Raw genomic sequence first — 12,500 nt, 5'->3', positions numbered from 1 at the left:
TCTCATAACACACCAGCCCCGCCCTCTCTTGTAGCTGTGTGCGGTATAGTGTGTTATATAGAGTGTGGTGGTGGAAATATATCACGGTATAAGGTCAGTAGTGTGGTGTATAGTGATGTGTAGTGATGTGGTGCGGTGATGTGCAGGTCTTGACATGGACGGAAGGGAGGATATGACGTTGAAGGTTTGGAGGTATGCTTGGAGGCTGAGTATATGGAGGGACAGGGAAGGTATGGAGGCATACCTGGAGGCTTGAGTGTGTGTGTGTGTGGAGGGAGGGGGGGGGCAAGTGCGTGTAGAACAAGTCCATCACCATAACACAACATTAGCCTTATTACTGCCTATGACATCCACTGGCCTCTAATTCAACGGTGGATCAACATACTCTGCGTCAACATATGATGTATGTTGCATCAACATAATGTCCTGTAAAATTTCATACAGGACAATAATATATTTCACAGCTACTTTGCATACCTGATTATGTTATGTAATCGAGAGATACATTAATAATCTTCTGCTTAGCCTCTAGGAACTCTAGTGTGTTCAGCTGCCTAAAGCTCTCGGAGCATCGAGGAACAGAGAGAGAACACAGCGCCTTGTGAGTTACAGTACTCAAAAGTTACAGCAACTACCCAACCCGTCATCCTAACAGAGCGTCGCATATTGACGTACAATCTACTTAAAACCAAAAATTATCGTACTAGAAAATAGTAACGGCTCGCTAAATTGACATACTGCTCCATTTTCTGTTTCGGGTCCTCTGGTAGGTTAGGATAAGGGCACTTGAATACGACAATTTCTTGTCCTAAACACAATTATACACAGTTACCAGAGGACAAGAAAGCTCGGGCAGTTCTTGGCAATGGGAACAAGAACGCGGTTATTTGTTCTTGTTCATGAGAACACTGATGACCAACTACCATAGTAGAGAGAGTCTGTCAGACCCACAGACAGCTAGCTGCACGGCTATTGGTTCGCATGTTTGGTGGTTAGCATTGTCAGAGTAGATGCAATCCCCTCAGTGTTCAAGAGAGAACTGGATAAGCACCTCCAAAGAATACCTGATCAACCAGGCTGTGACTCATACGTCAGGCTGCGAGCAGCCGCGTCCAACAGCCTGGTTGATCAGTCCGGCAATCAGGAGGCCTGGTCGACGACCGGGCCGCGGGGACGCTAAGCCCCGGAAGCACCTTAAGGTAACCTCAACGTAGGTAGTTTATTTGGAACCGGATCCTCTCTTATTTAGACTAATTAATTAACCCTTATATTATTAGATTATAATTCACTATTAACTGCTGTTTATTTCTGAGGGCGGAAGTTAATGTTATAATGGGAGTGTGAGTTTTGTAACAGGCGTGATGGCGTTGTTGGGACGAGTGGAAACACACCTGCAAAATGTGTAGCGAGAGAGAGAGGGAGAGATAGATATATATAGTGGTGAAGAGAAGAGAGAATTACAAGTGAAACACCTTATAACTTCCACAAGGAAATTCCTACAGGTGTTGAGGGCTTCAGGGTGGCCAGGTGTGTAGACGGCTACCTCGCCAGGTGTGTGTAGACGGCGTCAACACACCTGGCTACCTCGCCAGGTGTGTAGACGGCCGGCCGAGACCACCCCTGTGTTCCTCACACCTTAAACATTAGGATGACAGTGTCGACATTTAAAATATGCTCCGCCTGTTAGCGATGCTAAAGGCTCGGTGATTTTTGTATTTATTTATAGAGTTCTTACGTATATACCAACCATTCTACAATTCTTGTACAGCCACCAGCACGCCTAGCGTTTCGGACAAGTCCTTAATCCTAACTATCCCCGGAATACGACCCGCCAAATCGTTTACCAACCAGGTGGCCATTCACTGCTGGGTGAACAGAGGGAACAGTTAAGGATTGGCGCCCAGTCAATCATTCCCGGCCAGGATACGAACCCAGTTCAAAGCACTCGCGAAGAGCCGGGCGAGTGTCTTACCACTGCGCCACAAGGACTGCTGGAATGTAAATTTCGCAAGAATGTAAGATGAGAACCTGCAGAAGGCCTATTGGCCCAAGCGAGGAAGCTCCTATTTATAACCACTCCAATTGGTTCATATACATTGGTAATCTACGCGTGAAACATTGTCACCCCCCAACCCGTTCTCGCACTTTCGTACAGTCAATATTGACTTATTAAATAAGTGCATATGTGACATACTAATTTATTGTGAATATTTTAGTTTGCCTTGAAAAGCTTCATAGAAAACACCGACATTACCTAACCTTCTTAGTATGTTAAGATAAGCATCTTATTGCTTCGTAATTACAATTATTACTTAACCTATTATCGGTATAGGTTAAGTAATAATTGTAATTACGAAGCAATTAGATGCTTATCTTAACATAGTAAGAAGGTTAGGTAAGGTCGGTGTTTTCTATGAAGCTTTTCAAGGCAAACTAAAATATTCACAATAAATTAGTATGTCACATATGCACTTATTTAATAAGTCAATTTTGACTATAAGCAAGTGCGAGAACGAGTTGCACCCCTCCCCCCTAACGGCTCGGCTCACAACTCTTCAAGCGTTCTGAAGAAGGTGGTGGTGCAGCCCATCCTCCGAATAGACAGTACGTTTTAATACTAAATGTAATAAGTACAATACTAAGTACATAAGTACACTTAATCGCCAGCATGGCACCAAAATACTGTGAATATTAGAGTTTACCTGAAAAGCTGTATAGACAAGCACGACCTATCCTAACCTTTTCAGAGGGGGGGGGGGGGGGGCTGTAGGTGGGTTGACAGGTGAGGGAGGGGGCTGTAGGTGGGTTGACAGGTGAAGGGGGGCTGTAGGTGGGTTGACAGGTGAGGGAGGGGGCTGTAGGTGGGTTGACAGGTGAGGGAGGGGGCTGTAGGTGGGTTGACAGGTGAGGGTGGGGGATGTAGGTGTTGACAGGTGAAGGAAGGGACTGTAGGTGGGTTGACAGGTGAAAGAGGGGGCTGTAGGTGGGTTGACAGGTGAAGGGGGGCTGTAGGTGGGTTGACAGGTGAGGGAGGGGGCTGTAGGTGGGTTGACAGGTGAGGGAGGGGGCTGTAGGTGGGTTGACAGGTGAAGGGGGGCTGTAGGTGGGTTGACAGGTGAGGGAGGGGGCTGTAGGTGGGTTGACAGGTGAGGGAGGGGGCTGTAGGTGGGTTGACAGGTGAGGGTGGGGGATGTAGGTGTTGACAGGTGAGGGAAGGGACTGTAGGTGGGTTGACAGGTGAAAGAGGGGGCTGTAGGTGGGTTGACAGGTGAAAGAGGGGGCTGTAGGTGGGTTGACAGGTGAAGGGGGGCTGTAGGTGGGTTGACAGGTGAGGGAGGGGGCTGTAGGTTGGTTGACAGGTGAGGGAGGAGGCTGTAGGTTGGTTGACAGGTGAGGGAGGGGGCTGTAGGTGGGTTGACAGGTGAGGGAGGGGGCTGTAGGTGGGTTGACAGGTGAGGGAGGGGACTGTAGGTGGGTTGACAGGTGAGGGTGGGGGATGTAGGTGTTGACAGGTGAGGGAAGGGACTGTAGGTGGGTTGACAGGTGAGGGGGGGCTGTAGGTGGGTTGACAGGTGAGGGGGGGCTGTAGGTGGGTTGACAGGTGAGGGGGGGGGCTGTAGGTGGGTTGACAGGTGAGGGAGGGGGCTGTAGGTGGTTGACAGGTGAGGGTGGGGGATGTAGGTGTTGACAGGTGAGGGGGGGCTGTAGGTGGTGTTGACAGGTGAGGGAGGAGGGCTGTAGGTGGGTTGACAGGTGAGGGAGGAGGGCTGTAGGTGGGTTGACAGGTGAGGGTGGGGGATGTAGGTGTTGACAGGTGAGGGAGGAGGCTGTAGGTTGGTTGACAGGTGAGGGAGGGGGCTGTAGGTGGGTTGACAGGTGAGGGAGGGGGCTGTAGGTGGGTTGACAGGTGAGGGAGGGGGCTGTAGGTGGGTTGACAGGTGAGGGAGGGGACTGTAGGTGGGTTGACAGGTGAGGGTGGGGGATGTAGGTGTTGACAGGTGAGGGAAGGGACTGTAGGTGGGTTGACAGGTGAGGGGGGGCTGTAGGTGGGTTGACAGGTGAGGGGGGGCTGTAGGTGGGTTGACAGGTGAGGGGGGGCTGTAGGTGGGTTGACAGGTGAGGGAGGGGGCTGTAGGTGGTTGACAGGTGAGGGTGGGGGATGTAGGTGTTGACAGGTGAGGGGGGGCTGTAGGTGGTGTTGACAGGTGAGGGAGGAGGGCTGTAGGTGGGTTGACAGGTGAGGGAGGAGGGCTGTAGGTGGGTTGACAGGTGAGGGTGGGGGATGTAGGTGTTGACAGGTGAGGGAAGGGACTGTAGGTGGGTTGACAGGTGAGGGGGGGGCTGTAGGTGGGTTGACAGGTGAGGGGGGGCTGTAGATGGGTTGACAGGTGAGGGAGGGGGGCTGTAGGTGGGGTTGACAGGTGAGGGAGGGGGGGGGAGCTGTAGGTGGGTTAAACAAAGCCGCCATGATGTACGGAAAGATGCACAGGTTTCGTATAAAAATACTTTGAGTCTTGGCCATGTTTTAGAGAAGTTGTCGATCATTAACAATAAAATCATTTCTTAGTGACTAATAACCCTAATGTTAGTGAAAGCCTTTCGTGGCATAGTTTTAAGGGTATAGGTTAAGTAATTATTGTAATTAAGAAGCGATAAGATGCTTATCTTAACATACTAAGAAGGTTAGGTAAGGTCGGTGTTTTCTATGAAGCTTTTCAAGGTAAACTAAAATATTCACAACCATTTAGTATGTCACATATGCACTTATTAAATAAGCCAATATTGACTATAAGCAAGTGCGAGAACGGGTTGCATTAACACAATAAACTCGCCGATATGCACGTGACGGCTATGTGTGCATTGCAACATGTGACTACATATGCAACATGCATGTCACTACATATGCAACATGCATGTGTGTAGCTTGCAACAGGCCATTAAGTGTTGCCTGACTCTACCCTCTGGATGCCTCTTGGGTCCATGATAGCCAAATGAAACCTGTTTGTAACCTCTTCACCAAATATGCAAATTGTTTAGTTTATAGAGCAATGTGGACCAGCTCCTGAGCCCATCATAGGGCTGATGGTCGGTCTTTCTCTGCCCATAATATACAAATTAAACTATGGGAGCCGATTGGCCGAGCGGACAGCACGCTGGACTGTGATCCTGTGCTCCCGGGTTCGATCCCAGGCGCCGGCGAGAAACAATGGGCAGAGTTTCTTTCACCCTATGCCCGTGTTACCTAGCAGTAAATAGGTACCTGGGTGTTAGTCAGCTGTCACAGGCTGCTTCCTGGGGGTGGTGGCCTGGTCGAGGACCGGGCCGCGGGGACACTAAAAAAAAAAAAAGCCCCGAAATCATCTCAAGATAACTCAAGATAAGATGACTCGACCTCCGCTGGTTGACTTCTTGCAAGGCGAGAGAGACATTTACATAGCGTTCCTCAACACCCCAGGACTGTCATTGTTCACTTGGATCTGTTCCATCAACTCAACACATATCAGACACTTGCTGTGGTCTTAATGACTGAAATATCCAGAATATTGAGAAATCCTGTCCGTAACACGTCCAAATCATGACAGTTACGGCCGGAGTGACAGGTCTACAACAGTCTTACATTCTTGTACAGCCACTAGCTCGCGGAACGTCTGAAGCAAGTCCCTTAATCCTATGTTCCCTGGAATACGATCCACTAAATCGTTCAACAGCCAGGTACCCATTTTACTGTTGGGTAAACAGAGGCTACAGTTAAGGATTGGTGCCCAGTCAATTCTCCCCCGGCCAGGATACGAACCCAGGCCAAATCACTAGCGAAGCGCGGGGCGAGGTTGTTACCACTGCACCACGGGGACTTAATATTGTAATATTGCGCCTTGATGATGCATCAAGGAATGACAAATGCAGTGAGAAGCTTCAGCAAGAGTAATTCCAGCTGGCCTGGACGGCTGGCCTGGACGGCTGGCCTGGACGGCTGGCCTGGACGGCTGGCCTGGACGGTTGGCCTGGACGGCTGGCCTGGACGGCTGGCCTGGACGGCTGGCCTGGACGGCTGGCCTGGACGGCTGGCCTGGACGGCTGGCCTGGACGGCTGGCCAGGACGGCTGGCCTGGACGGCTGGCCTGGACGGCTGGCCTGGACGGCTGGCCTGGACGGCTGGCCTGGACGGCTGGCCAGGACGGCTGGCCAGGACGGCTGGCCTGGATGGCTGGCCAGGACGGCTGGCCAGGACGGCTGGCCAGGACGGCTGGCCAGGACGGCTGGCCTGGACGGCTGGCCAGGACGGCTGGCCAGGACGGCTGGCCTGGACGGCTGGCCTGGACGGCTGGCCAGGACGGCTGGCCTGGACGGCTGGCCAGGACGGCTGGCCAGGACGGCTGGCCTGGACGGCTGGCCTGGACGGCTGGCCAGGACGGCTGGCCAGAGCCTACTTGACACACACTCAAGCAACACCAGAGGTTACTTGACACACACTCAAGCAACAGAGCCTACTTGACACACGCTCAAGCAACAACAGAAGCTACTTGACACACACTCAAGCAACACTAGAGGCTACTTGACACACACTCAAGCAACACCAGAGACTACTTGACGCACTCAAGCAACAGAGCCTACTTGACACACGCTCAAGCAAGAACAGAAGCTACTTGACACACACTCAAGCAACACTAGAGGCTACTTGACACACACTCAAGCAACACCAGAGACTACTTGACACACACTCAAGCAACAGAGCCTACTTGACACACGCTCAAGCAACAACAGAAGCTACTTGACACACACTCAAGCAACACTAGAGACTACTTGACACACTCAAGCAACACCAGAGACTACTTGACACACTCAAGCAACACCAGAGACTACTTGACACACTCAAGCAACACCAGAGACTACTTGACACACTCAAGCAACACTAGAGACTACTTGACACACACTCAAGCAACACTAGACTACTTGACACACTCAAGCAACACTAGAGACTACTTGACACACACTCAAGCAACACTAGAGACTACTTGACACACACTCAAGCAACACTAGAGACTACTTGACACACACTCAAGCAACACCAGAGACTACTTGACACACACTCAAGCAACACCAGAGTCTACTTGACACACACTCAAGCAACACCAGAGGCTACTTGACACACACTCAAGCAACACCAGAGGCTACTTGACACACACTCAAGCAACACCAGAGGCTACTTGACACACACTCAAGCAACACCAGAGACTACTTGACACACACTCAAGCAACACCAGAGACTACTTGACACACACTCAAGCAACACCAGAGACTACTTGACACACACTCAAGCAACACCAGAGACTACTTGACACACACTCAAGCAACACCAGAAGCTACTTGACACACACTCAAGCAACACTAGAGACTACTTGACACACACTCAAGCAACACTAGAGACTACTTGACACACACTCAAGCAACACTAGAGGCTACTTGACACACACTCAAGCAACACTAGAGGCTACTTGACACACACTCAAGCAACACTAGAGGCTACTTGACACACACTCAAGCAACAACAGAAGCTACTTGACACACACTCAAGCAACACCAGAGCCTACTTGACACACGTCCTATGGTCTGGAGTTGACTGTCAAGTAACATTAGAGTTTCTAACTCCATACCGTAAAGTACTAACCATTGGCGGTCAAGATAAAGCTATGCCAGAGATGACTTGACCTTGGCACATGTGTGAATACTAATTGCCGTTCTCGGGGACAGGAAGCCTGTGCTTGTCTTATCGAGGACTCCCACCCCCCCCCCCCCCCCCCCATATCAACCACTGACAATCAACAACATTCAACCCCCACAACAGTTAGTAAATTCCGGGGGTATATTTTACTGCTAGGTGAACAGAGGCATCAGGTGTGTTCATCTCTCTCTGTTTTTTTTAGCAGTTTAGCAAACAGTTTTTGTATACATACAAAACTGTATACAAAACTTTGTATGTATACAAAACTTTATGTATACAAAACTGTTTGTATGTATACAAAACTGTTTGTATACAAAACCTTGCATGTATACAAAACATAGCTTTGACGTTTGGAATGAGCCGTGTATTTATTATTTGTATTTACTCTTTATACCTGTCTAATAGAGCTGTTAGCTCTTGGACCCCGCCTTTTTAACGTGTATATTTTTTACTCTATAATGTCAAACTCATGTATTTCTTTCAACCCACGCACACTCACACATCCCCAGGAAGCAGCTGTCTAACTCCCAGATACCTATTTACTCCTAGGTGAACAGGTACATCAGGTGAAAGAAACTCTACCCATTTGTTTCTGCCTCGGCCGGGAATTGAACCCGGGCCCTTAGGACTACGACCCCCAAGCGCTGCCCACTCAGCCGCGAGGCCTCAAGTGTGTGTAATCATCTAGTTGTACTTGCCTAGTTGTCTCTAAACGGTTGAGCTCTGGCTCTTTGGTCCCGCCTCTCAACTGTCAATCAACTGATGTACAGATTCCTGAGCCTACTGGGCTCTATCATATCTATATTTGAAACTGTGTATGGAGTCAGCCTCCACCACATTACTGCCTAATGCATTCCATCTGTTAACTACTCTGACACTGAAATGTTCTTTCTAATGTCTCTGTGGCTCATTAGAGAACTTAAGTTTCCAACTGAGACCCCTTGTTCGATTACCACCTGTTAAATAATGTCCTTGTCTACCCTGTCAGTTTCCCTAAAAATGTTGTATGTGGTGATCATGTCTCCCCTTATTCTTCTGTGTTCCAGCGACGTGAGGTGCAGTTCATGCAGCCTTTCCTCGTAACTCATGCCTCTTAGTTCTGGGACTAGCCTAGTGGCATACCTCTGAGTTTCTTCAGCTTCGTCTTGTGCTTGACAAGGTACGGGCTCCATGCTGGGGCCGCATACTCCAGGATTGGTCTTATATATGTGGTATACAAGGTTCTGAAGGTTTCCGGGGCATCAGTTCCAAATATGCCAAAAATATGCAATAAATGAAAACTAGTTCGATTTCAATCAAACTTTTTGACGAGTTGTATATGAAAAGGGATTCATCTGGTTCGCGTCTCAGCATCGTAGCATAAATAGGAAGGGAGAAAAAAATATTGAATTGTGTCAAAAATTTTCCAAAAAGGAGAAAAATTAACATCAAACACAAGTGTCAACTGAAATCATGTCTATGACTCTAAGCTATCACAATAACATGTAATAGAACAAATGAATTAGTTTAAAAAAAAAAAATTAGTTAACTTTTTTTCTTTGTTTATCGGACGATTTGCATGAAACTTATACACCTGACTGCACGTAAGCCTATCTGTAAGGGTGCCAATTTTGGAGGAAATTGGTTGATGTCAACCTCAGCCACAGATGGCAGCACCTTAGACTTTTTTTTTTATTATTTTTCAATATAAACGTAATCTATACTCTTTCATTTTTATTCAATTTACATGAAACTTGCACTTAATATGTAGAGTTTATGTCTCTATAATCTGTAACAAGTATTTTTTCCTAAGTTTATTTATTGATTTTATAATAGTAATAAACATGACATATTTACATATTGACCAGATCACACACTAGAAGGTGAAGGGACGACGACGTTTCGGTCCGTCCTGGAACCATTCTCAAGTCGATTGTGATGAGGAAGTATGTTGTTGTTGTTGTTGTTACAGATTTAGCTACTCAGAACGAAGTGTCCATGTAGCACGGACTATGGTGAGCCCGTAGCACCAAAGCCCGTGCTTTCGGTCCAGGACGGACCGAAACGTCGTCGTCCCTTCACCTTCTAGTGTGTGGTCTGGTCAACATACTTTAGCCACGTTATTGTGACTCATCGCCTGCATATATTTGCATAATTTTTTGGGGGGGAACTTTGACTATTTGTATTAGTAAAACTAAACATATTTTGGAAAATCCGCTGTTACAGATCCTTTATTATATGCTAATGCGATAGAAGAGTGTCATAGAAATGATTTAATTTGAAACCTGTGGTTGTAGAGGCTTACTGAAAATGTGTAACATTCGTTGAAAAAAAAAAATCAAATCTATTTAGGCTGCGACACTGAAACTTGGAACAGTTGCCGCCCTTTTCATATACAACTAGTCCAAAAAAATTGGTTGACATTGAACAACTTTTAAGAAACTGATGCATCCTTAAACAGGTTTCTTAAGGCAGTTCTGATGTTAGCCAGCCTCGCAGATGCCGCTGGTGATATTCTTTTTATATATGCTTCAGGAGACAGGTTTGGTGTGATATCAACTCCTAGATCTTTCTGTCCGCTTCATGAAGGACTTCATCTCTCATTCGGTATCCTGTGTCTGGCTGCCTGTTCCCTCCACCTAGTTTCATTACACTTACATGGGTTGAACTTTAGTTGCCATTTATTGGACCATTCCTTCAGTTTGTTTATTTCATATTGAGTGTGTGTGTTTACTGTTTAACAAAGATAAGATCAGAGGATGATGTTTATACAGCCTCATGCGTGAAGCCTTAGGAATAACAGATCATATTGGTGGACTGTTGATTCCCAGAGTCCATGAGTCATGCACCAGTCCCTCCACACCGGTCTGTACTCACTCGTCTGTCTGTACTCTCTCACGTTTGTCATGCGTGACAGCAACACCTCCATGTTTGTCATGCGTGACAGCAACACCTCCATGTTTGTCATGCGTGACAGCAACACCTCCATGTTTGTCATGCGTGACAGCAACACCTCCATGTTTGTCATGCGTGACAGCAACACCTCCATGTTTGTCATGCGTGACAGCAACACCTCCATGTTTGTCATGCGTGACAGCAACACCTCCATGTTTGTCATGCGTGACAGCAACACCTCCATGTTTGTCATGCGTGACAGCAACACCTCCATGTTTGTTATGCGTGACAGCAACACCTCCATGTTTGTCATGCGTGACAGCAACACCTCCATGTTTGTCATGCGTGACAGCAACACCTCCATGTTTCACTTGTACCAGCAAAAAGGTATTTCACAGGAGGTTTAATTACTCGTGTTACAGGTAGCGAGCCACAAGCACGCATGTATGGACGACGCATGCCTCAGGGCATGTATACACGCACATAGAAGATACATGGCTCAGGGCATGTATGCACACAAACATATTCGTGTTGTACTTACCTTTCAATGTACCTCACCTGAGAGGTATAGTGCCACACAAACAGCGTTCGAGGCTCGCCAAACCACCTAAGCTATCGAAGCCGATGGTCGTTAGTGCCGGCATGGGCCACTTTAGGGCCCGACTTTAATTTGAGAATATTAAAGCACTAACTTTGACGCTGTAGACGACAACATTAAATGTGAGAACAGGTTGGCCAAGACAGTTATGGGAGAAAACGGGTTACATAGGCCATTGTTATCCTCAACACTCATGCCTTCACGTCATCACGCATTATATTTATAGTACGCGTTCATTTATATTAATATGTTATGTGACTGAGAGTAAAAGTTGAAGTGGTGGTAGGTGTAGAAGCAGTACAAGTGGTCATTTATCAGGGTGGGTGAGGCGCGAGCGGCCCCACATAACGGATACATCCGCCCACATCATTACCACAAAGAAATATGAACAATTACAATACTAATGAGGGAGAGTATTCCACGGCTGTATAGTGTGGAGTATATCAGAGATATAATTAACATTAGTATTGGTGTGTGACCAGAGTCTGCAACACTTCACTGATGTGTTGTTGAACACATCTTTAACACTGTGTGTGTGTACCACACATCAGAAACACTACCTCTTGGCTAGCCCTATATACTACCACATACTGTTGAGTGCTCAATAACCCACTACATTATGTGATGCATAACATGTGTATATGTATGTAGAAAATGTATACCTGTTGGTTTGTATTGTATAAATGTATGGTCACGTCTGTTTTAGAAAATCAGCTTAAACAAAATTGCCTGTTGGTTGATGCCGTATAATTAGATTTTTCATTATTGTTATTTGTTGATTTTCCAGTTTAACACGAAATTAAATACAAAATTATAGCACCAGTCAATATATATACAAAACTAAATTTATATATGTGTATAATAAGTTTTATATTTGATGATAAATGTTTATATTTATATTTATATATTCACGAAATCCATAAATGTCAGTGTTTTCAATGCATACACGTTTCAGTCTTTCAATTTCGTAATATTTATAAATATGGTAGCTGCGCATGTCATGTATTTTCATATCAATGACAAAATATATTCCATGTGGGCTGACGGAGTCCGCTTGGTGTATACTAGCTACAGTCTGTAGACTGCTGTACACACACAACCAGCGGCCAGCGACCACTAGGGAACACACCGGGACACCAACCAGCGGCCAGCGACCACTAGGGAACACACCGGGACACCAACCAGCAGCCAGCGACCACCGAGCGAGCGACACACCGCGCACCACCAGCACCAGGCCCCAACTCATGGCTCAAACCGCGCCACCAACGCCCACTCGGCCCTTCCCTTCTCTCTCAGCCAGCCAGCCAG

The 12,500-nt window shown here is 47.1% G+C and overlaps 2 protein-coding genes across 18 annotated transcripts in view; one reads left to right on the top strand and one right to left on the bottom strand.

Moving 5' to 3' along the window:
* The window catches only part of LOC123762740 (leucine-rich melanocyte differentiation-associated protein), a 292,506-nt gene that overhangs the window by 89,689 nt on the left and 190,317 nt on the right, over positions 1 to 12,500 (top strand). The window lies entirely within an intron of this gene.
* The window catches only part of LOC123762738 (uncharacterized), a 195,043-nt gene that overhangs the window by 110,393 nt on the left and 72,150 nt on the right, over positions 1 to 12,500 (bottom strand). For 6 of the 17 annotated variants that reach the window (XM_069332257.1, XM_069332259.1, XM_069332256.1 and 3 more), the window contains exon 1: positions 12,375 to 12,453. The exons of 4 other annotated variants lie outside the window; for them this stretch is intronic. In XM_069332257.1, the coding sequence (XP_069188358.1) occupies positions 12,375 to 12,438 (64 nt within the window). In that variant the 5' untranslated portion in view covers positions 12,439 to 12,453. Of the gene's footprint in view, positions 1 to 11,135; positions 11,285 to 12,374; positions 12,493 to 12,500 lie in introns of those variants that run through there. 7 more of the 17 variants (XM_069332266.1, XM_069332270.1, XM_069332269.1 and 4 more) reach the window with 6 other exon arrangements.

Source organism: Procambarus clarkii, chromosome 27, assembly GCF_040958095.1.
Source record: "Procambarus clarkii isolate CNS0578487 chromosome 27, FALCON_Pclarkii_2.0, whole genome shotgun sequence".
Classification (NCBI taxonomy): domain Eukaryota; kingdom Metazoa; phylum Arthropoda; class Malacostraca; order Decapoda; family Cambaridae; genus Procambarus; species Procambarus clarkii.
The sequence above is the reverse complement of the archived record's forward strand: the minus strand, read 5'-3'. Positions and strand labels throughout refer to the sequence as shown.